The following is a 25,636-nucleotide window of genomic DNA, read 5'->3' as shown; positions in this document are numbered from 1 at the left end:
TAAACCCCTTTACTAATGATTAATCCAAAGTAGGGTAAATGGATAGAGGCAAAAACAACAAAAAGAAAATTTGTGAAGAAAAAATTCCTTGATGAAAAAGGAAAAGGAAAGGAAAGGGGCTTTTATAGTCCATGATGCCAGCCATCTGTGTATGGGTCTACAGATGGGTTAGAGCAGTATGGGACTACCTCGTACCCCTTGCAGGAGGTACCTAACTGCACTACAAACGAGGCATACATACCCTACCCCCTTGTGGGATTTGAACTTGTGACCTCTCTTTCAAGAGCACAAGTTCTCCACCACTAGGCCAGCTCAGGCTTGGTGGTCCACTAAGGTAAAAGATTTTGATTTTATTATTATATTATTAATTTATTAATGTTTGTGACTTGCAATAAATTACTTCTATTTTTGTAGTAGCATTCAATCTTTGTCATTTGAATCTTATTCTTTTTTGAAATTTTTGTTTGCAAAGATGTTCATCTAAATTGCTGCGTGGATCATTAGATATGTTGATACAAACTCTCCAAGTCTTTGGGAGAATTATAAGACATTAGACAACATGCTTGGGCAGATAAAAGTTTAAAACAAACAATTCATAAAAGGGATCTTGATTTGGGATTGCATAAGGTGCATATCAAGCTCATTATGACACGGCAATCAAACTCTATGAACACTCCGTATGGTGGCTTATGCTCTAAATTCCAATGGTATGCACCCAAGGCTAGAAGAGTGTCTCCTTCTAATGATAAAGAGGTGAAAGAAGGGCTCATGAAAGCCCTTCAAAAGATGTTAGAATTGGGGAATTAGCTTTACTTTGATAGCAATGGATTGCCTTTGTCAATCTTCAAGGTCCAACATTCAACAAACTAAAGGCAAGGGTAGAGAAGGCTACATTAGCTCAGTCCGACCCTAGTGGATGGTAGACATGGCATGGCAAGGAAGCAATAAAGTTGAGGATGCTTTCGACTCACCTCCTTTCACAAGTTTAGTTCCTCTACTATAGAGAAGAATTGGTCCACATAAAGCTTCATTCAATCAGTCAAAATGAATAGGCTTACTTTTCGATGAGCAAAAAAGTTGGTGGTTTTGCATAATGTCTTGCGATTTTAGGATTGACACTCTTGAGTATCAACAAAGTCTTACTGCAGAGTGGGATGTTCATCCCAAATAAGCCACACAAATTGATAATATGGAGGCACAAAAGGGATTGGTTGGAGTTTCATTAGATGAGGTAGTTCCTCTATTAGCAGTGACTGAGATTCATAATCTAATTTTACATTAGGCAAAGATGAGGTAGAGGCATAGTACCGATAGATTTAGCTGTCTAGATTTTGTTATTTTGCAGGTGTAGCCTTTTGGCATTTTCATTTTGGTGTATATGCATATTGGGAGTGAAAACTAAAATGAATAGACATTGAAATTTTGTTAATTTGTAATTCAAAACATTGAATTCTCAATTTGGCTGTAATGTTTCATGATATGGTTAGATAATGACTACGTTGAATATTTTATCATATGAATATTTGAAATTCCGATATATTTAAAGTTTCCCTTTTTTTTCAATTGTCATCCCTTACCTTTCCCTTAAAAAAGGCCTCCCACTTCCTACCATCCCAAAAATGCAGGGCCATCCCCGTCCCAGAAATTCTTTGAACATAGCCCAAGAATCTCTCAAACTAATTCTCAAGTTCCAGTTACTCCTTCAACCCTCTGTTCTTTTCATTTGTATACAGATCTCATCCTATGTCTAGTTCCGTTAGAAAGTTGTCAAGAAGTGATTTAGTGCCATATCAGCCCTGTTGTTGGATTCATTTTTTGGATAAATACAGCCATGCTATTATGTCCACATAGTCACTAGAACAATTTCTGCTAACAGATGGATAAATGTTCATGAATCATAATCTGTATATACTATATTTACACCTCTAGTATACATTGTTTTTCAGGTCATATCCAAGCCCAAAACAAGTTAGGTTTCTCAAACCCCCCTTAAGAAAGCTTGCAAGCGATTTCTTTCCATTTATCTTATATTTTGTTCAAATTTTATAATCCTGGGTTTTCATCTCATGAGCAAGCTTGGGAGTAAACTGCACCTTGCCAATCCACCAATATCCACAGCACATATTTCTAGTGAGATTTTGGGTCTTGTACAAAAAACTACATACACAGATAGTTGGATGACTGTGTGTCCACAGAAGGAGCAGGCTGAGAAGACAACACACTTTCTACCATGGAAACCCAAAAAGAACTCAACTCGCTCAAAAATATTGAGAACTATACTTGCTAAAACTTCAAATGTTGAACATGAGAAAAACTGGCGTTCTTCAATTAGAGGGAGGGCATCCCTCAAAGAGTTTTCATCGTACATAACTGACAAGAATCTTTTGAGTTACAGATCTAAAGTGACACCCAAGTGTTGCAGTTACCTTCTTGGGTACAAACTAACAACAAAATTTAAAATAAAATAAAACACCAAAATAATACAACATATGACAAACACATAAAATAATAAACCTGAAGTTCTTATCAAACTAGAAATGAGGTGGAGTAGAACATAGAATGGGAAATCAGCAAGCTCTAGGAAATTGGTACAAAATGAAAAAGCTCTCAAGGTGCTTGCATTGTACACTTTGCAAAATCTATCACTTCAAGCAACAATTTGGATACTGAGAACAGGCTTGCACACAACTCTTAGGCAACATCAATAACACTCTGGGTAATGATGCCATATCCATGAAACCCTTGGAAATCCTGGGTTCATGAGAAAATCTTAGCATTTCTCTTTGCAATTCAACAATGATTTCTAAGAATCTAAGCAAGATTTGCCATCCCCACTGTGATCTGCTGCTATCGCCAAACACCTTCCCCTATGATCTACTAATATCCATCAACCCCTTCCCTTGTTGCAACTCTCAAATCTCTACAAACTTTAGACTTTTTGGTGACTGAAGGCCTTCTGCCAATCCACGCTGAGGAGACATTGACCACCTCAGTTTCTCATAATCCCAGCTTTTGCAATGCTGCACTCAAAGAGCAGATCAATCCCTCTTCTCACAGACTTCTGCAGTTCCTTCACTTCCATGACCAAAAGATCATTCATAAACCATGTTTCCCTACTCAAAAGAAAATTTGATTTTACCTTAAAATGGATGATCCTCCCAGATTCCATTTCCTATTTGACTTTCAAACGAAATCTGTTTTCTCATAGAGATAATCTTTTACCCAGAGCCCAAGACACTCCAAGCTTGGTTAATTGATCAGAGGAAACCAACTAGAGTGGTAGACATGTTGATGATAGTGAAGGGCTACTTCATAGTTATCTTTTCAAGCACCATGGAAAAAGAGATCTTTCAGGAAATATCGTGGCTCTTCAACAAAGCTGCTGTCTTGAAAGCCTTGGTCCCTAATGTTAACCTGACAGATGATCTTCCAAGCGTAGTTCGAGTATGAGTATTACTTAGTGGAATTGGGACATTGGAGAGTACACAGCAGCCTCAAAGCTCCCACTTAAACCTGATATTCTCAACTACACTTGAATATGCATACCTCTTGCATTGAAAAATGGCTCCCAAATTGGCTTTTAGATCTGGGGGCCATTGGCTAGAAACATCAGGTGGACTATGAAAACATTCCATTTAAAGTAGTCTATCACTAACAAGGCCATCTGGAAAGTGCCTGACCCATGTCCCAGCCAAATGATACTCCAGTTATAAAGGATGAGGAATATAGGAATTTATGCCCTCAGCACATTTTCAAATTTCAAAATAATATGCCACAACACACACACCATTGAAAAAGGATATCCATTGCAGATTCCATAGCATCTAGAGAATTCAAGCTTTCAGCCCCAGATGAGGAAAAGTATAGCTTAATTTTCTTCATGTGGAGAGGGACTGGGCATGCATGTGATTTAGAAAGGAGGGAAAGTACAATGATAAGCAAACAATCATTTAACCTGGAAGTTTGAATAACCAAATCTGTGATCTGAATATTAGCCTACAAATAGCCAATAAATGCACCATTTACAGAATAGATCATATTGGTGTAAGATGTAATACGAAATTGCACTATCTAATATAAAATAACAAGAAGAGGATTTTTTACTCAAGGAGTGAATTTACCTGCTCCTTGATAAGTTCCTGCTTATTTAAAATCTGTTGATGTTTAGAAAGTGCTGTAATTGGCTCTGACTCATTCACAAGCTGTTGTTTCCATTCAAATTGAGATGTCATTATCAGTATCAATAATATAAACACTAATGCCACAGGTCGTGACATCGTTTTCCTCTAGATACTCCTCTAGATACCCTGCACACTCTCAGACAAGATGACAGAGAATGCATAAGCTCACAATAAAAACCTTCTTCAACAAAATGCTGACATAAACAATCCAGATATTTTGCTCACACATGTTCTGATATAATATGAAAAAAGCCAATAGCACAACTAAAAAAGTGTAAACTGAAATTTGAATAAGTTAGATTACTTGACCAATTAACATCAAGAGATCATTACAAGCATGGTAAGTTTTCTCTGTAACTTGATACCCTACCACCTTCTCCCCAAAATATGTTTGCTATATTGAACACATATCCAGAGTCAACATAACATGCATATGGACCACGCACTATCTGAATTTCAGTAGATGTATTGGACAGGGTTGACACAATTCAAGCTGCATCTCTTAGAAATTACAAACAAAGGAAAAACAAAAAATATAATCATTAAAAAACAATTTCAAAACCATTAGGAAGCTGATTTTGGACTCGGACTACACTTTGAAATGAAGGTTCTAGGAATTGCTAAGTTTATGTTGGCTATAGATTAATAGGAAACTTTGGTTGGGTAAAAAAAAAATGCTAACTCTATGTTGCAACATTTCAAGATGCATGATTGTAAGCCAATGAGTGTTCCTGTTCCTATTCCTATGGGTACAAAATTGTTTGTGGAACAATGTCTAAATACATGATGAGATAGAGGACATGAGTCGTATTTCATATTCTAGTGATGTTGGAAGACATATATATGCAATGGTCTATACAAGACCAAATATCACCCGAGTAGTAGGAAATGAGCACTACACTGTATTAAGAGAGTCCTCAAATATCTTCGTGGCACTCAATAGTATTATTCTATTTGCTATGAGGGAGAACTTGATATGGGCTAAAAGTTGGATATTCAAGGTTTTGTTGATGTGGACTAGGCTGGTGGCAATGGCACAGAATAATATCCACTAGATGAGGGAGAACTTGATATGGGCTAAAAGTTGGATATTCAAGATTTTGTTGACGTGGACTAGGCTGGTGGCAATGGCACAGAATAATATCCACTAGTGGTTATGTGTTTAACCTATTTGGCAGAGTTGTTAGTTCGATGAGCAAGAGGCAAGTTATTGTTTCTCTCTAGACTACAGAAGCTAAAGGCATGACAAATAATCACTAGTAAAAAGATAGTGTGGCTCCAAAGATTATGTTCAAATGTTGGCCTAATATAGGATGTAGTGAGGATTAATTGTGATAGTCAAAATGCAATCAATTTGGAGAAGAATCCTATGTTTCTCACAAGGATAAAGCATGTTGGTGTCCAACATCATTTTGTTAGGTCATGATGGAGGACAAGAACATTTTAGTCGAGAAGGTGGTCACTTTAATGAACGTTGCAAATTCATTGATGAAACCCGCGAACATAGAGAAGTATAGATGGTGCACATTGGCTATGGCATTTCTACCCTACCTATTAACTTAAGTTTGTTTATTGAGCCCCCCTTATGCAATGTATAGAACTAGGGGGAGATTGTGGAGTATGTTTTGTACATTTTAACTATTTTACACCCCAAACGGATGTACAATTGTCCACAATATTAGTGCTTAGGGAAATGCCCTAGCTAGTGGGATTAGAGCACCAACAACCCCCTAGTGTGGAGGTTTGTGGTGACAACTAAAAACAAAGGATTTTGATTTCAAGCCTTTGTCAAACCAATTGGTAGGTCCATGTTTTTATGCCCATTACTTTGTAATGTCACTTAGTTGTTTCCTATAGTGATGTGCCTATAAATAATTGCTCATGGATTAGAAATATTATGGACAAGGAGATTTTATTATATAGCAAGTTCAAAGGAAGGTTAAGTTGTTGAGTTGACTATAGAAGACAAAGTTGAAGATATTTCCTATATCTCTTGTTGAGAGTATTGGTACTTTGTGTTGTATAGTAATCCTATTATTGAGATTAATATGTTGAAAGTAATTTTGAGACTACTTTTTTCCCAAGAGAGTTTTCTCCTATGTTCAAAGGAATGCATCCCCAACCTGAAAAATAGAGTCCCCATTCCACCAAATTTTTGGAACAGCAAGATGCCAGGGGATGTCTCTTGGCTATCCACAAATAATTTTTTTAATGGGGAAATGTACACAAAGCACCACGAATCTTCCTGCAACAATAAAGGACATCTAGGCATCCCAAGGATAAGTGGGGAGGGATGTGTAGGTGTCCCTAATAGAAAAATACCTTTTGCCACATTTTAAACAAAAAAGATTACGTGATTAAAGGAAAAAATAATTTTCAAGGGGGTGTTGGGGTCCCAAAGCCTTCCCACACCCCTTATCCAACCCTAAATCCTTTTGGTGTTTATTATATTCACTATTTTCATTCTATTTGCACTTTGTGGCCATCAAGTTTGGGTTTCTCTATGACTCTTCTCTACTATGATGCTATCAACTTAGCAGTTTGAATTTTAAGGCATTCATTGTTACAATGTTACTTAAGTAGCTTGATGAAGGCGTTCTCATTCTAATTTCAGCAAAAATCAAACAATGTCTTAGTTTTAGAAGAGGACGAGTTCAAGGAAGGGCCTAAATTTTTCAACCAGTAAGGTGGGCACTAAAGTATGCTTGACCTTGACACTTGTATGCTATATAACATGTAATAATTAGTAACTTTTTCTTTCTATAAAACTAAGGGAGTTTATTTATATTTTTTTTCGAATTTTTCTCACACACAAAACTAAAGTTCTAAAACTATGACAGAAAAACATTTCTTTGATATTCCAGATTTGACAATAAAAATGTGCAATGGTGAGGAGAATGCGATGGATAGCGAAGAGATAAACCCAAGCAAATTTAAAGGGAGTGTTAGGAGACCCTATTTGCTAAAAACCCAAGCAAATTTAAAGGGAGTGTTGGGAGACCCTATTTGCTAAAAACCCAATCACAAGTGCTATTGGACACCAACAACCATTTTGCATACCCTTCATCCTCTATTCAAAATCTTTCAACTCCAAAAGCCTCTGCTGCAATTTGCCCAACATTTTGAACAATAAAATGGATAAAATGTAAAGGCAACAAGCATTAGTTGTATCACGACTCACATTTGCAAAACCATTTTATATGGGAGTTATAGTAGGTTGGGCATCATTTGTTAGGTAAGAGTAGACATGGGGTTGGGAGCAAATATAATATTGTAAGAGTAGGTTGAAATAGTAAAGTTGGTTGGAGAGAGTGAGGTAAAAACTACTTCTAATTGACATGCATCCACACCATTGCCATATATTGGATGGTATTCCAAATTTCCAATATATCAAAGATGGAAGAGGAAGGCCACTTTTATTGTAAGTGGAAAAAAATACAATGGTGGGGTTGATGAATTTACAACAACATGACTAGGCTGATGATTCAATGCCCATGCCATCCTATTTCATGTGACAAGGTCTCCTATAATTGGAGCCTCTTATGTAGCCCTTGGGCAACAGAAATTGTGTTCCTCCCTCAAAAAACAATATTCAAAGGCAAACATATTGATGGAATAGATGGGAGAAACATGGGATAGGATTGGCTGTTCCATAGTCATGGATGGATAGATTGATGCTCGACAACTACTCAATAAATGTTGTTACATTTTTTGTAGGTTCATACTTTCTTAGAGACTATTGGTGTACGTTTTATCATATACCGAACATTAGAATAAGATACCCAAAGGTATTGTATCCTCTCCTGAAAAATCACCACTTATCATATGGCGATTCCAAGGTCTATGTGTGCGAACAAGCGACTTTAGTGGGATAGTGTATGCTGAAAATCTCAAGGGGGACTTACGTTTACAAATGTCTTTCAAGCTTCTGGACTTAAATAAATTTGTCAATTTCCGGCTCTCTCTTTTTTTTTTGGATTTTCCGAGATTTAGGCTTTCAAAAAGGGGATAGGGTTGAGAAAGCTGATCTAAACCTACGAATTTTGGAGACGGTATTAACTAGGTGTTCTCGGGAAACCACACTTTGCTTCGCCACACTAAGAACAACTACACAAAGTGGGTGCAATCTGTTGGGACTCATTAAATTTGAGTCAAGTTTTGAGGCCCATTTCGAAATTTTGCATCTGCACTTTCAATTGACCACCTAATCTCATTCAGATAGGCCTACTTTGAGGGCATGTAAAATGGAGCCAGTTAATCTTCAAGAGGTAAAGCTTTGAAATGTGTCCTATACCTTTCATTTGGCCTATGAAGTGTTTTGCAACTTTCAGATTTCAGTTTGGATTAGTTTATTAGGTACCCATTTCAAGGGGTGAGCTGAAAGTGCATGTTAGGTGCAAATGCAGATTTTATTAAGTAGCCTACTTCAAGGTCCTATATCTTTTGACCAGTTGATCGTCATGCTAAAATTCAAAGTGCATTGAATTGTATGCATATAAGTGTGCGTCCATGCCAAGTTTCGGGTCTTTATGAATCCGTTTGATCAGTTTGCCAAAAGGGTTTCTTGAGCCACTTTATTCAGTTTTCTACATTTTCATTGCTACATCAGTTAAAGTGGCTATTTTCAAGAGCGCACTATTTGCATCCTATCAGCTTCCCAGTCGAACTAAGCATTTCAAGGTCTTCTCTGTACTTCAAGGTAATTATGCCCCAGTTTTGGGGGTCTACGGAGATCGTTTGATATTTTTAAGAAAGGCACTTTGAGTTCCCTGCGCATTGGTTTTATCAAGTTCATAGTGCTGACAGAGTCAGTTGGTCACCTTTGACCATTAATATTTCTTCACTCGGGATTCGTCTTGAGAAACCGATTGGCAGAGTTCATGTTTGTATATTAGAGTACACGCCTGTCAGTTTGCGAAGTCCAGAAAGGTGTTTTGACCAGTTTGACAAATATGTCTTTGGGATTAAATGCGAAAATGTGGTGCAGGTGCCTGAAAGTTGCAAAACTCCGTTTAATGATCAAAAAACTATGTCGATCAATCCCAGAGGTATGTTTAAGGTTCCTGAGGCATTTCGAAGGTCAGTTGCATGAAAACGAAAACTTTTTTAGTCGGACCCACTTTGGGGCCTATTGTGACCATTTCACACATCGCCCCATTGCAAATGGGGACCCTTGCTTTTTTGCTTTTTAGGGTTTGTTTTCTAGGTCTTTTAGGGTTTTGTCCGTTAGCCTTTGCATTTTGAGTGTCGCCAAGGGGATCACATGGATAGCAGGTCCTGCTTGGGTGATGTCCTGATCCTGAAATTTTGGCTAAGTCTGAAAGTCCTGATCCTGAAAATTGGCTAAGTCTGGAATGTCCTGATCCTAAAATTTGACTAAGTCTGGAAACTGAAAGACCTCCAAAAACTAGATTTTGCAATATAACTCCTGGAGGTCTGAAACCACTCTCAAACATCCTGAAAGTATATATGGAATATAACTTAAAGTATGTGGGAAGCCCCCCCCTTACCCCCCTTAAATAGAGTTGTTAGTAGGGGGTTGGGTGGGAGCCCTATTATTATTATATTGACAGAATAGCCCGCCCAATAACAACTATGATGGCCCCCCCATCATAGTTCATATTGTGGGCATGTTACGTATAGAATCGATTCGCCCATTAGAATAGTAGGGGCCTACCACCCTACACAATGTTTCCACCCAACTAGATTGATTAATTGCCCTACAAACTCATCTGAATGAAATGCCCTACCATTCTATAGGGAGGGATAACCTTAGAATAGTAGGGGGCACTCAACTAATAAAGATAGGGGAATAATAGAATATACTTTCTTATACTTAAATGTTATATTCCATAAAATTATCCTGTCGGAGAGTTCAAAAAGTCAAATTTCGCTCCTGTCCCTTGCTAAGGATCCAGAGCGAATTTCGCTCCTGACCCTCTCAAGAGGTCCAAAGCGAATCTTGCTCCTGACCCTTCCTGAGGGTCCAGGGCGAAAATCAACCTAGGACTCATTCTTGGCCTTATTTGACCAAATTTTGATTTGCAAAGCATTTTGTTTGGACTTTGAGATTGATTGGAAACTTTGAAAATGATGAATTTTTTCCAAGATTAGAAATTTCGCTCCTGACCCTTGCTGAGGGTCCAGAGCAAAATTCATTATAAACTTCATTTGCCACCTTGTTTCAGCTTGAAACCTTGTTCCTGGCCTTGAGAATGATCTTACCTTGCCCTATGAAATGATTTGAAACTAAAGGATTAAGCAATTTAGCCTAGATTGTAAATTTCGCTCCTGTCCCTCTCCAAGGGTCCAGGGCGGAAATGTTGTTCAAGTTTATTTCTCGCTAAATTTCGCTAACTTGTTTTGTGCAGAGTTTCCCGGAGAGAAGATTGGACGTTACTGGATGCGTTTGAAAGTTTGAAAGTTTGAAAATTGTTGAATTTTGGGCAACAAAGATAATTTCGCCCCTGTCCCTCACTGAAGGTCCAGAGCGATTTTCTAAAAGTACAATTTTCTTGCAAAGACAAGGCAAGTTTTGTGATTGAAATGAATGGAAGAAGGCGTATTTTGACCATTGAAGATAATTTGGAGGGCTAACAAAGGGTGGATAAACTTGAAATTACAAAATCGCTCCTGTCCCTCACTGAAGGCCCAGGGCGAAAAACCTAATATCCAGCACTTCTCTCCAAGTTTGGACAAATCTAAGCCAAGGCGCAAGTTTGAAATGATGTTTAAAATGCCTTGAAGTGGAATTGAGATGCAAGGATTACAAATTTTGATGACAATTTGCAAATTCGCTCTTGTCCCTCTCCAAGGGTCCAGGGCGAAGTTGGTAGCATTTTTTTATTTTCACCATATTTGAGCGTTGATATCCTCCAAATTGCATTAGATGACAAAATGCTAAATTCGAAATATTTGGAAAAATTAAATTAAAATTTGCATTAATTTAAAAGCATTTTGCATTTAATAAATTAATTTTAAGCCTTGAAATAATTAAAAAATCCACCTTGGAGGCACTAAAATTAATTTTTAAAATTAAAAATACAAAGTGAGCGCTCAAAGGCATTATTTTGCCTTTATAGGCAAGTCGGCCACCTTTTTAAAGAGTTTTTATTTATTTTTTTATCCCTTTTGCCAAGTCGGCCTTGGAGGAAAGAAGGTGAGCGCTCTATATAATAGGGGGGCATTGTTTCAAGTTCAAATCATTCATTCATCCCTTCTAAAGTGCGAAAGTGTGGAGACTAAGGAGGGCGAAATTCATTTTGAAGGCTATTGGAGAGGCGAATTTCTTGCTAGATTGGAGGATAATTTCCAGATTTTTTTGAAGGCATTTGAAGGCGAATTTCCAGATTTTGAAGAAGCTAGTGGAAGGTGAAATTCTTTTGAAGCTAGAGGAGGCGTGATTCATCCAAGAGGAGGCTATGATCTACACTTTGCCTAGCGAAATTCATCTATTTTTGCATCATTTCTTAGAGTTTAATACTCAAGGGAAGGTATGAAGAATTACTTTTTTGAAGATCTCATTCAAGACTTATTATGATCCCATTGCAATTTTGTAAAGTCTAAGCCTTGAAGATCCAAATTCCATTCATTATTAATTTGAAAATGTATAGTTCTTGATTTATCATGACTTTTTTCAAATTAATATCTTAAGTTTTACCTTTGAAAGGTCTTAAATTTCATGCTTTGAGGTTTGATGCTCAAAAGACTAACTTTAATATTTTGTGTAGGCATCAAATGGAGATCCCGGAGTTGGAAAATCAAGCCAGATCAAGGACGGTCTCCTCCAAGAAGATCAAGCAAGGATAAGGGCAACCTCCTCCAATCTAGCATCGACAAGGACGACCTTCTTCGATCCAGCATCATCAGGATAAGGGCGACCTCTTCCAGTCCAGTATTCCAAGGCGAGGTACATCATCATCCTGCAAATCATGGACACAAGAAGTCAGAGCAAAGGGTTCGTTGAAGAAGCAGATAATTCCAGAAGAGTTAATTAAAGCTAACTTCTCAACATTACCACATTGAGTATCAACCAAGTGTCTGACAAGTTGGCATCCTAGTCATCATTTCTCCAATCAGTGTGGTCCACCTCAGCATGTCCAGATTCAATGTACCTAACTCATGGGAGATGGCACAAACTCCGATGTACCTACCCCGGCTATCCATTGGTCGATTTTTCCAGAGAGGACATGTGTCCAAGAAATACAATTATTTCATTGGTCGAGCATTAAATGTTATGTAATGGTTGTAACAAACCCTAATTAGGGTTTTCATTGTTGAATCTTGGCCATTGATCTCAAATTGATCTCAGCCATCGAATTGTATTAAGGGCACTATATAAGCCCCGACTCTTCATTTTGTAAAGGCAGTAAGTTAGAGAGTTAGAAAGGAGTTAGTGAATAGAGAGTAGTTAGAAGGTGATTAGCCAGTTGATAGAATAGCAATTAGAGTAGAGTAGAGAGAGAAGGCAAAGATTGTTGCCAAGATGTTGTTGTAAGAGACTTGTAACTTCATTGAAGAAATGGTGAAATTTATGGGTCGATTCGACAATTTGCATGGTCTCTATACTTCTCATATTTGATTTCGTGTTATTAGATGAGTGGAAGAAATGTGTTTGATTGATGGTGAAATTCGTATATCCATACTACTAGCAGTTTGTTGATTGCAGACTTGCCTTGTGTAGTCAACTGGAATCATTCAGCTTAAGCTTAACTTCAATTGTCGCTTCTTCATTGATATGCATCAGCCTGATGGTGTCTATGCCTGTAGTGATGATTTGAACATCATAAAGCTTTCCTTTGAAGATCGCACTAACCTTGTGGAGATGGTCCTGGGATGTCAAAACAAGACTTAGTTAGAATTCCATCAAAGATCATTCATTGCTCTTACATTCTTAGTATTAGGATTAGATCCTTTCCTCGCCCTCATCTTTTTTCCTTTTTTCAAATCAAAGCTAGTAAAAGCCTGTGTTCCAGCAATATTCAAAGCAAATCAGAAGTTCAGTCATCAAGTGTAAGTCCCCTTGTGATTCTAGCAAATCACATCATACCACAGAGAGCTTATCCACACGTAGAGATCCTACAGCAAAGAACCTTGAAGTCATCCCGATTGAACCTTTTCGCGACATCTTCAGCATTCGGAGACTTTACTCAAGAGAGGATAAGGTAGCCTTGGGTATTTTATTCTGTGTTTGATAGTGTACAAAATACACGTCAACAAGGCCCAACCTGGCGCATACCCATGCATTAATTTTATGGCGAAATGTTCTTATTTCATGGCAATGTATACCAATGTCAGCTCGAGTTCCATTGGCAACTTGGTTTGAGTGAAGATTTAAAATTCTTGATGCGTGTCATCAAGTGCAAAAAGTGAAAAGCATGTCTAAACATGGAAACTTCCAAACAAGGATTTGGCCTATATAATGTATTTTTTTGTGCTTTGGCAACAGAGAAAGGCATTAAAAGCAACTTCAAACAAATTGCAATTGGCAGGCGTTAAACCAAATTCAACAGGGAATAAATGAAGTTTTAAAAGCAAATGAAATGTGGAAAATGGAAGATTTAGAAACTTCCAACAAGTGCATTTGTCAGGCTTAATGCCCAATCTTCCCTTCACGTGCCAGTAGAAAATGGAGGGGCATTCAATGAAGTTTCAGCAGAATGCAATGGAAGGTGCAAAGCCAGTCCTCTCCCTGCCGTGAGCTCCTGTGTGGTCTTTGACTGTGGGCAATGGCAAGTAAAAGGCTCATAAACTTCCAAGCTAATACCAACATTCTCCTTGCCTGCCATACGTGGTGGTTGAAAGGCCATCGAGACACTCCAAAGTAAATGCAATTGGCTGGTTTAGAACCAGTACCCTCCTCCCACGCAGCAGGTGCCAAGAAGCCTCAAACAGCAGCAAATGCTTTTGGCATGTTGTAATTTGCCAATCCTCCCTCTACGCCAGGATGGAAATGGAGCAGGTTTTGTAGACTTTCAGCAAGTGCAACATGGCAACTTTAATGCCCATGTCCTCCCTTGCGTGGTTGAAAGTTGTGTTGAAGTCCTGCAAATGTATTTGGCATAAGTAAAACTTGCAAATACCTCCCCTCCTGCGTGGCACATGAGGTGATAGCAGCCCATAGAAACAAAGCAATGTAATTGACTGGGCCAGCGCATTGGCTGGTAAAACCATAGAAACCTCCAGGCAAATGCAAGGGGCTGCGTGGAGGGTAGTGTTTTCGAAAAGGATAAAGAATTTTTCAACCAAATTCATGGTATGAAGTGTGGCGTGCTGGCTGGAGGAGAGGCAAACATAAACTCTTAAAACAAAATGCAATCTGCAGTCATCTTCCTCTTCTGCGCAGTGTTTGGTGGGAGCCAAGAAAATTCTGCAAATGCATTGGCAGGTTGAAACCAAAATCCTCCCATATGGCGTGGTTGAAAAGGCTTCATAAAACTTTCAAGTAAATAGCAATTGCCAGGCTTTGAAAGCATTTTCCTCCTGGGGGCAACGATGAAAAGGCAATTAGAATCTTTCAAGCAAAGCTAATGCAAGTTTCCTTTGGCAGGGGTAAATGCCAGAAACCTTCCACCAAATGTATTGGCTGGTGTAAGCCAAATTCCACGACTTTTGCCAGCATCTCCCTGCCGTGAGTTAGAAGTGGTGTTTGGAGGCCACTGAAGTTTGAAATAAATGCATTCACAGGTGTAAAACTAGTATTCTTCCCTTGTGGTGTTTCAAAGGAGGCAACAGAAGGTTTGAAGCAAATGAAGACATTCAGAAAAAGCTCAGAAAATGCACTTCCAGGCAGAAGCATATATCCCACATTGGCTAGGCGTGGGAACATCTAGGTGTTTAAAAGCAAAGACACACCTATCAATAATGTCTAAAGCTTGAAGGCTTTTGGCAAGTGGATGCTTGGCGGCCCAGTGTACCCCATGCACGCGTGCACGAATCTTGAGGCGAGGAGGCTAGCTGGTGACCAGATGGACCCCACGTGTGCACGGTTCTCGAGGTAGGCGAATTTTGCAGAGGAAGGACAACTTAACAAGTGAGCAAGTTCATCGTAGATCGACGGTGGTCGCTGCTTCGCAAGGCAAAGATGCACAAAGATTAACCATAGCGAAAAAGCACATGCGGAAATAGGCATGGTAAAGATCGTACAAGTTCAGAGATGATCGACAGTTGGCGCTACTCCGCGAAGTGAAGGTGCTCGCTGGTTAACCATCGTGGAGTAGCGACCAAAGTTCAAAAACTTGGACTCGCCACGAACTCGGCAAACCAAAAATTTGGACTCGGACTCTGACTCGCGAAAGACTTGGCAAAAAAAAAACCGTAGTTTTACAAAAAAACATAAAGAAATTAATGCATTTAGAGAACATAAGAGCCATAATTGAAACATTACACATGTCATATGATCAACAAACGCGCAATATTTGAAATTTCATCATTCATACTCATAGTTTCAAACTTTCAACTCTAAAATGTATAATACCAAGATTTCTTCAATGCTAATTATGTTGTTATATGGAGCCTAATCAGACTCAGAGGTTAAATTTTCCCTACTTCCATCAGCGCAGTTTCCCCCTATATTAGTCCAATTAGGGTTACCCCTTAACCCCCAAAAAAATCAAAAAGGGGGGGAGTTACGCCAAATGAAGGCAAAAAAAACGAAAAAAAACTCATTTTTAAAGCTTGCCTGATGGTTTTTCTGGGTCGCACGAGTCCATCTGAAAGACTCGCGAGTCCGTGCAAAAGACTCGCGAATCTTTCAAATGGACTCGCCAGGACTCGCCTCACTAGTCCTTGGCGAGTCCACGAGTTTTTAAACTATGGTAGCGACTGATGATGTGGTAGGTCCGGTGGCGATGTGAGCTGGCGAGTCTAGCTGAGGTGGCGATGTGAGCTAGCGAGTCCCGCTGAGGTGGCGATGACATGGCCAACAAGTGGCGGATAGGTGGAGGTCTGCGTGGTGGATAGGTGAGGTGTCGTCCCAAGTGGCGAATAGTGGACCCTGCTGGCAAATCACATGACGCCACGTGGCAGGACGCAGGTTGCAAAATGGAGATAAATTAAAGTTAATTGATATAGTCCAAGCTATACAGTAAAATTGGAAAATTTAAATGATGGCCTGCTATTCAAGATTAATTCGCTCAGAGGGTATTTTTTACCCGAAGTGGCAAGTATCATATACCGTTGGAAAGCTCTCGGGACGAGGAATCCATTCATGCAGTTTGTTTCAACATATCTCCGATATTTTGAGAGCAATTTCCACGGGAAGGAAGAAAGAATATTTTTCAATTGGGGAAAGAGGGTACTTGGCAGTTTCTGATGAAATCTGGTCTTTTCCCTCTTCTTCTTATTCTCATTTCTTTTCATTTGTAAGGGTTCCAGAATTTTTGGAGAAAGGCTCCAGATTTCTGTGTTTCCAATTTTGAGTACTTCCAAGTTTGTAGTGTAATGTCTTCTTTCAAGTAATGGAGTCTTATTTTCTTGCAGTAGGTGTTTTTTGTTGCAGATTTATATGTATGTAAAGCATGCATAAATTCACACAAAATTGTCTTTGAATGTATATTTTCTTTGTTACAAATTAAATTCTTTAAGAGGCTGGAGTTTGTCAATCTCAAGGAGATTGTGGTGATTGTTTGCAGGCATTCTTCAAATTTAAACTCTGTAATCAATCATAGATAATGGGATATAGTTTCAAGATTTGATGATTTTGTGAGTGAGCTGAGTACTGCATTTTTGTGAGGCACTAATGCAGGGATATTTCAATATGAAGATGGATTTGCAATAGAGGTTCTCATTTATAGTTTGATGTATGACTCCATGCCCTTGGATAAGGCACTGGTCTTGCAGATTCTGGGGATTCTCAAAGAGTTTTAAAATCAATATCCTTTTACTTTTTGTTTGTAGTTTTAGTTTGTTCCATCTATCTCATGCTCAAACATAGTTGAGTTGTATGTGTGGATCTAGCCCATCTGCAGTAACCTACTTATTGTTGAGCCCTGGTGAGATCTATTTGTTTCTGTTGATGCTGTCATAAGTGTGTAATGGGTTTAATTCAATGCATCAAAGGTACACCCACCTAGGTTTTGCAGAGCCTGAAGAGTAGAAGGATTCATATCCTTGAAATGTTGTCCAAGCCCTGAAGTTTTCATAGGTTGAAATTGGCTATTTCATAGATCAATTGTAGGTGTACTTGGGTTAACCAGTTTTGGTGAACAACACAATCTTCAATGGGTTGTGCTTATGATCGAAGTTTTGGCATACACAGGGGATAGGCTCAGACTAACTTTGCACAGTGAAATGGAAATCATCCATTCACCAAAAGTATGAGCGGAGATACACCGTTAATTAATACTTATCAAATCCTTCATTCAACTCTAACAACTTTGAAAGCAAATTAAATTAACTTCTAACTAATGTGTTGAGGAAATTGAAACCATGCTAATCACTCAAATAACAGAGATTACAAAGCCTTAAGAGAAAGCGCACATGCAATGTATTATTTGAAAAATGACCTTCACGCAACAATATATCAAAAACTTCACTCTCCAAATGAGAGGAGGTAGCCTTATATAGTTTTCCAGAAAACAATGAACGACTGAGATCAAACAATGATCAAGGGCCTAGATTGAAAGCTACAAAACCCTAATTAGGGTTTCCCCAAATTCTAACAGTTAGAACAAGCAAAAGAGTGACACGTGGCACAACTGCTATTATCACGGAGGTGAGTGTCCAGTTTCCTTTTTTACAGATTCAATGTATCTAGACACAATGAGCCGAACCTCCTCTATGGTGACACTTGGCAAGTTGCTAGTTTGGAAGTCGACCATATCCAAGTCATCAGAACAAGTGGCGAGAGTGTCTTCCTAGCCAATTGCTTGCATCAAGAAATCTTCATCTATGCGCATGAAGCTCGCAACTTTGGAGAGATCTTCCCTGAGAATTGGCCCTTCCTTGAACTTTGGCCCTTAAATTCTCTGCACGTAGATGCTTCTCTTGCATCTCATCCTGTTGCAAAATCTCAGCTGCCACAAAGAAGACCTTGTCTTGAATATCTCTGATGGTCTTTTCAATTTCTAAACACTTGGTCTCGGATTTTCTCAAAGATTCGACCCTTGTAACCAAGGCAAAGTACCAAGAACTGAAATCGTATAGGTCACCGGGCTGGATGACTTTCTTGTTTACATGATTTCCTTTAGATGTGGAATAATCCTCCTCCAAATATCCTCAATATCTTCCCAAGCTTCAACCATGTCTCGAATTCTGCTAAATAAGGAAGATGTAGAGTCATGTGCTGCTATCAGGTTCTCAACGAGTATGTCAGCACGTTCTGAGGCATCTATAATCCATTCTTTTACTTCTTTGAAAGTTGTCTTCATGTCTTCATAATCTTTTAATGACTCTTGCGGAAGAGGTAAGGGTGGGGTAACAAGTACCTCCTCCCGATCTATAGGTCTTGTCAAATGTTGAACATATCTCTTCCATTGTTCATTTTCATCTTCAACCTTCTTTCTTTTTCTTTTTCCTTGGCCAGTCTTGCTTTGAGAGTGTTGCAAGAATCATCAAAATCTTGGATCTCTTGGGTCTGAGTAGGCTTACCCAAATTCATAGTGGTGATTTTATAATCCTCGGGAGTAATGTTATCCCGAGTTTTGCCTTCTTTGGGTACAGCTACCTGCATTGATCTGAATCCTACGCTATCTCTTTGAATTAGAGAGAATCTTTTGGCTAGTTTTGGCTATCTTATTTCAACCGGTTTACTCACCATAGCCAGGAATGTTGTTGTGTTCTCCTCTAAAAGAGCTTCCTTAGGAGCCTTAGCCTTCATTCTTTCCCTCAGCCAATCTGGAATGGTTGATTGCTCCATCTTATCTTTATCAAATCCACCATCTATTTCTCCAGGCCCAGTAACTATACCATCAAGAAAAACCTCTAAAGGCTCAGGTTCTTCACCTTTGTAGCTCTAGTAAAAACTAGTTCCTTGGTTGGATTTTGGACAGCCTCTCTCATTATCTCTTCAACCGAAGGAGAAGGCAGTCTTACTTCATTATCCCCTATATCTGTGTCCATCTCATCTTCTTCAATTGTATTCATGTCAGGCACAACAGATGCGGCACTCAAGGTTGAATGACCTTCATTTGATTCACGTCTCCTACTTGTATCTCCAACAATTTTCTTTCCCTTGGCCTTTCCAAAACTTCTAGCAGGTTCTTTTCTCTTCCGAGACCCAACACTTTCTGGATTTAGAGCATTACCTGAAGAAATACCATGGTTGGGAGACATAGAGTCATCCACTCCCATGAGATCATAAGAGAAACACCTCTTGACTTCAGCTCCTTTATTCTCTTAGATGTCCACCATCTAGAGTATTCAATTACCGTTCTCATGAGGTCAGCCAAATCTGACCTTTCCCCGTCTGCCCAATCAATCAAGGCAAGTGGCTCATTTCTTATCTTCTCGAAAACCAATTGTTCAAGTTCAAGATTGTCTTCTATTTGATCAACGACCCTGAATACTTTTGTTGCTCTAACCATACTTAGGGGAATTCTTGACCAAAATCTCCTTCTGATTTCGAAACTATCAGCTGCATCAGCCCAATAATCCTTCAAATCAGTTCTGTGTTCAAATACAATTCCTTCTACTTTCTTCATCTTATGGAATGGATCAAAGTTCCTTCTTGCCTTGTATTGATAGAAGTGGTCCCATGCCAGCTCTTTTTCAATAGTGGCAGTAGCTTGTGATGATGGACATGTCTCTAATCCATTTCCAATAGTGAGAGAAGATGTTCCTGCCTTCTTTTGCTTCTCTCTGAACTGTCATGAAGCTCTCCAGTTGCCTCACAACTTCCAACAGCACAACTCGATTGGTGGAATAAATTGGGAGTTTGTAGGGTGATCCCGAAAATCCCTGAATTCGGATATAGGTGAATCTTGGGTATTGGATATACCAATAGCCAAATCTGCTTATGAGGTCCATAGATTCTTGAGAGAGTCTCTGATGTAATCCACCTTGCAGTGTTCGTGTGATATGCATAAAAAATGCATCACTCACCCTCTTGAAATGTAATTTTTCTTCCATATGCAGTTGGGGGTAACAATCATTAACATTTAACTGATTCTCCTTGTTTCCCACCTCTCCTCAGCAGGTGAGGCCTCTGTATCTATAAGTTCTAGCAAGGGAATAGAACAAATATGAACTCATGTAGAAGATTTTATCCCCCTCCAGATTTCTTATCTGGTTGTCCAAGTCGTTGCTTATCATCTAAGCCCAGTCAATCATCTTGACTCCATTCACTATCTCTTTTATGAAGTAATACATCCAAGGCTCAAATGGAGCGCCTTGGGGATTACCCATTATTCGGTTCAATGGGACAATCATGTCTCCAATATCCTCTTTGAAATATGCCCTCACCAAGTTCTTCTTTGACAACTTAGAGGCACCCTTTCTTGGTTTGTCTAGCCATGAATGATTGATGATGGCCTCGTACTCCTCCATGTGGTCTTGATACATTTGAGTGGCCTCATCCTTGGTCACATACGCAACATTGTGGTATTCCGGAATTCTAAAGGCTTCCCTTATGGCTACATCACTGATATTGGCCAACACTCTTCCGTTTGGTGCTATAACATCTCTACTGACAGGGTTATAGTGCCTAGCACACTCAACTACCAACTCTATGCACTTATAGTAGGGAGAAAGCCAACAGCATGCACGATGCCACTCATCATCATCTTACGTGCGGTCACAGTAGGCACAAGGCTGTCCAAACCGAACATCCTCTTCTTGAACTCCCTCAGATTGATATGTCCGAGGTTGGTATCACTAACATTCTTCCATTAAGAGTTCATCCTTGATTCAAGAGGAGCATCCTTGTCTACTTGGAACTTCATTTTGACCGTAAAGTCTCCAAAATATGCAAATAGACAACTGAGTCGCGTTCACTCTACCCTGTGGAGCTCCCTTCAATGAGGAGGACCAGATCTCCCCACTATCCTATCTCCCTCAGCTAGTGGGTAATCAATATTTGGCCGGGTAACCTTCCGGTTAGAATCAAGATTTTGATTAAAATTTGGAGTTTTGGTGACTAAGTAGCTTGTAGTTTTCACTTTATTCTCACACTTAGTCATAAACTTGGGTTTTCCACACTCAAATATTCTGAAAAATTTGTGAAAATCTCACACTTCAAAGATTAAAATCAGATTTTGATTAGAAAACTTCACTCAAACTTGTTTCGAAAGATGGAAGATGTTAGAATTTGCCAACAAAAATGAAATTTCACCTCCAACCAACTGAGAAGAATGAGAGAAACAGATAGAAAGAACTCAGAATCAGATCGAAAAACTCAGAAAATTAGATAAATTTGCTTCCTATCAATCTGATTTCTTCGAAATCTGCATGTGATGTTGAAGGAGAAGGTTGGAAATACGTGCCAACACTCTGAACTTTGTCGAACCTGCAAAAAGCTTCTGAAAATGTCCTCAAACCTGCAAGATAACTTCTTCAACCTGCTCTTAACACTTAGAAGTTCGAACTTTCTTGTGTGTTGAAATGAAAATAAGAATGGCCTATTTGTATTTAGAGTTGGGATTTGTAATTAGAAACACGCGATTATCTGTTTCCATTCTCATTTCAGTCTTATCCGCTTTCGAAGAAAGTTTCTATTTTCATTTATAGTTGCATAGTCATCATCCTTGAGTTCGAATTCTTCCAAATGCAACTTTCTATTTTGAATTCTAGTCTCAAAATCGACTCAATCTGCAAGATTCATCTCACAAGAAACTTTCTATTTTCAATTCTAAGTTCGAATTCTCCAAGATCTTGCTGACATCACTCAGAATATTCTAATTTTCAAACTTGGTCTGCAAATGTTTGACTTGTTTTGACCTCAATCACAAGCGGGGCAGACTTTGGAGAGTTTGTTTCAACTTTTACCAAAGCCAGGGCCGACTTTGTTTGACTTGCTTCATCCTCCATCATAGATAGGGCAGACTTTGTTGATTCTCTTCCCAAGCAGAGGAAGGCGGACTTCATTGATCATTATGAGCTTTACTTGTAGCAGGGCGGACTTTGTCTAACTTGGGCACCATTCATGTTGATCAAGGGCGGACTTCACTTGACTTAGGCACCATCTTCATACCCTTGGGCAGACCTAAATTGCTTCTCCCCTTCTTCTTCTTTCACATGGCGGACTTATGAGTTTCTCCACCATGGGGCGGACTTCACTAAGGTTGTGCACCAAGGTGAGGGCGGACTTGGAAATACTTGATACCCTTGGCACACACCATGAGGGCGGACTTGGAAATACTTGATACCCTTGGCACACACCATGAGGGCGGACTTTGGAGTGTTACTTCCATTAGTTGTAGGGCGGACTTTACTTGTTATCTTCTCAATTAGGAAGGCGGACTTCATGCCTTTCATTCATCAATGCAAACTAGTCCTAGGCAGACTTTCCTTGCCTTATGCACTTGGTCTTCAAATCTCCCTCAAGGCGGACTTGGTTAGACTTATGCACCATTTACTTGCTTCTTATCTCACCTTAGGGCGGACTTCAAGAGGAACATGATTATGCTTTTGCCCATGACACTTATACTTCATCTTGGGCGTACTTTACCAAACATGCTCCAATGCTATCAAGAGTAGGGTGGACTTTGTGAAGCTTGAGGTACCATTGCACTTGCACCTTGGGCGGACTTTTTCCAAACATGTGCACTTTGGAAGGCGGACTTTGAGATACTTAGGCACTGCTGATTGCAAAGTAAGGCAGACTTTTTCACTTCTTTGGACCATGATTTGAAAAGTAGGGTGGACTTTCCTTGTTTCCTGACATGACATTCAACACCAAACACGATTAGCCAGACTTAGAGAAATACTTGGAAAACTTCAAAATTTGATAACTTCTTCAATTTTAGCCAGATTAACATGATATTTGAAATCCATACTTAGGTAACCCATTCGAAGTGCCATGACCCCTAAAAAGTAGGAACTTTATCTTTTTTGGTCAAAACTTTAAAAAATTCGATTGCGATCAATGCAAGCAGTGGTACCAGTCAAACCCTAGGTCCCCACTCCGAAAAAGCAAAAAGCAGACATCCCTAAAAAATAGGGAAAACTTTCTAAAAATAGCCATCTCGGGGATCGAGCTAAAAATGCCAAAAACAAAAATTCCTAAAAAATAGGAAAAAGCAAAAAAACAAACTTTCCAAAAATAGAAAGTTGTCTGAATTCATTCAAATCAATTGCGTTCTTTGTCCTTTGGCCTTTCTAGGCACTTTGACGGTGTCTAGACTCTGTTATCACTTGGCTTGCAAAAACTAACTTTCAATCCGTAAGATTCAAACCATTCAAAACTTGATAGAACTGAGCAAAATTGAAGCGGAAGGCCACGAGACACTAACAAAAACCTTAGAAAGTAGGAAAGGAGAGGGTCCCCATTCTCAATGGGGTGATGTGTGAAAAAGGTCACAACAAAGACATTGATTGTTTTGGGAAGCATAAGGATGCCAATTGCTAGTTTGGCCTTTTGGGGGATGCCATAGAGGAGGTTGGGCCTTGTAATGTTGTGTAAATTGTGACAAATTGAGCTCATGTTTGTAAGTTAGCTAGTTCAATGGTTAAAAATGCTTACAAACACATTTTTTGAACTTCATGTTGTACATAATTTGAACAATACCTTCAAAAACATTGGAAAAATGGATTGGGTGAATATAATGGTGGTCAAAGCTAAAGACGTATAAATGTTTGTATACAACCACCACACGTCACTTGTATTAGTCCAATATTATTGCAAGAAAGATTTCCTCAAACCCATTGAGACTAGATATGCTAGTTTTGCTAGAAAAAATGTTGGAGGTGCAAGATGCTCTAAAACCCATGGTGCTTTGTGGAGAGTGGATGAAATGGGCTCAATCAAAACCAAAAGAAGGAAAGAAGATGAGAGAAAGGGTGCTTGATGAGGCTTAGTGGTCCAATATCAACGAAAAAGAAATTGAATGATACCTTTGTGTTAGAGTAATTTGATCACCTAATTAATTATTAATTAGATCCCTTATTACTTTATTCACTTAAGCTAAACTTAGGTTTTTTTTTCTTTTATCAGATTAGGCTAATAATAGCCTATGTTGTCTCATTCATTATGATGTGGACACTTGGCAATAGTTGATTTAATCTTCCTCTAGGGTTGCATTTTCATTTCTATCAGTATTCATTCTTTCATTATAATCATGATCTTGTTGGGCATTTGACTAAACCGGTATATGATTGATTGGTGAATGTGATGAAGAGATTGAGATTCATGTTTGATGACTAAGTTTTGTGTTGTCATTGATGGCAACAATGTTTTTGTAGTCATCTAAGTCTTAGAAGCCAACCGGTAAGGTATAACCAGTACAGATGACAGTTTTACAGAGAACTAGTAATTAGGATCTCAACCGGTAAATTGAGACAAAGTTGCATTCTGACAACCGGTATAGGCGATTCATGAAGAGTTGGATGATGCGGTTTTACAATGATGTTGGTGACAGGTATTTGGAGCTATGTTCTCAACCGCATTGGCAGATTCAACTGGATGAGCGAGATTTAATGTACAGAGCAGACAAACTGGTAGAACACTTAACCGGTACTGATATAGTCACTTAAATTGGTAAAACGACACAAGTTTTAATTTGTTATGTCGATGGCCAACATATGTAAAGTGTGCGATGTAAGTTTGTCTAGATTCATTGAACCTAGGAAATTGTTCCAAGGTTGTAGCCGACTAAATGTAAATGTTTATAAAAAGTGTGATGAGGTATAAAGTCGGTATGTGTGTAAAGAGATAATTCATGAGCGAATATTGTGAATTAGATTGTGTGGTGTTTAGGGAAGTTTTGTAATGAAGTGTTCTTGAAGTTTTAAGGATTGGAAGCGGATCTTATCAAACACGGAAGGTGTTACTTGAAGATCTTTTCACTATTGTTTTCCTAATAGTTTGCAGCAGAAATCCCCTAACCGAGTAGGTCCTAACAAGCCTTAATCTGTAAATCCCCTAATAGGGTAGCTCTGAATCAAAGTCTCAAATCCTCTTGCGAGGTTGATCCTAACAGGTCATTGCTCCTAACAGGGTATAGTTATAAGACTTTAACTGGTCAAGATTTCTATTCTGCAGATAGTGAATCTTGTGGGTACCAACTCCCACCGTGGTTTTTCCCTTTTGGGTTTTCCGCATATAATTTCGTGTTATGTGGAATTTGTTTTATTGGGCATTAGCTTATGTGGTGATATTTCTTATATGCTTGACAAGTTTTAGTTGTTAAAGTTGGTGATCAAATTTATAATGTTTTTGCTTGCACTGATTCACCCCCCCCCCTCTCAGTGCCTTATAAGTTTATCAGATCTTTTGTACATCAATACAATTCTCAAGTTATTGAGCAAATCTATCTTGCTTGATCTCTATTTGTGACAATTGTTTGGATTTGCTTCATTTG

General features: G+C 38.9%; 1 protein-coding gene across 6 annotated transcripts in view; it reads right to left on the bottom strand.

Annotated features, from left to right (window-relative positions):
- Positions 1 to 25,636, bottom strand: part of LOC131039486 (uncharacterized) — a 64,223-nt gene that overhangs the window by 11,459 nt on the left and 27,128 nt on the right. For all 6 annotated transcript variants that reach the window (XR_009104642.2, XR_009104640.2, XR_009104639.2 and 3 more), the window contains one exon: positions 4,122 to 4,307. Coding sequence is in view for 1 of the 6 variants with exons in the window: in XM_057972268.2 (XP_057828251.1) it covers positions 4,122 to 4,277 (156 nt within the window). In the remaining 5 variants the exon portion in view is untranslated. The remainder of the gene's footprint in view (positions 1 to 4,121; positions 4,308 to 25,636) is intronic.

Source organism: Cryptomeria japonica, chromosome 9 (genome assembly GCF_030272615.1).
Source record: "Cryptomeria japonica chromosome 9, Sugi_1.0, whole genome shotgun sequence".
NCBI classification, from domain to species: Eukaryota; Viridiplantae; Streptophyta; class Pinopsida; order Cupressales; family Cupressaceae; genus Cryptomeria; species Cryptomeria japonica.
The sequence above is the reverse complement of the archived record's forward strand: the minus strand, read 5'-3'. Positions and strand labels throughout refer to the sequence as shown.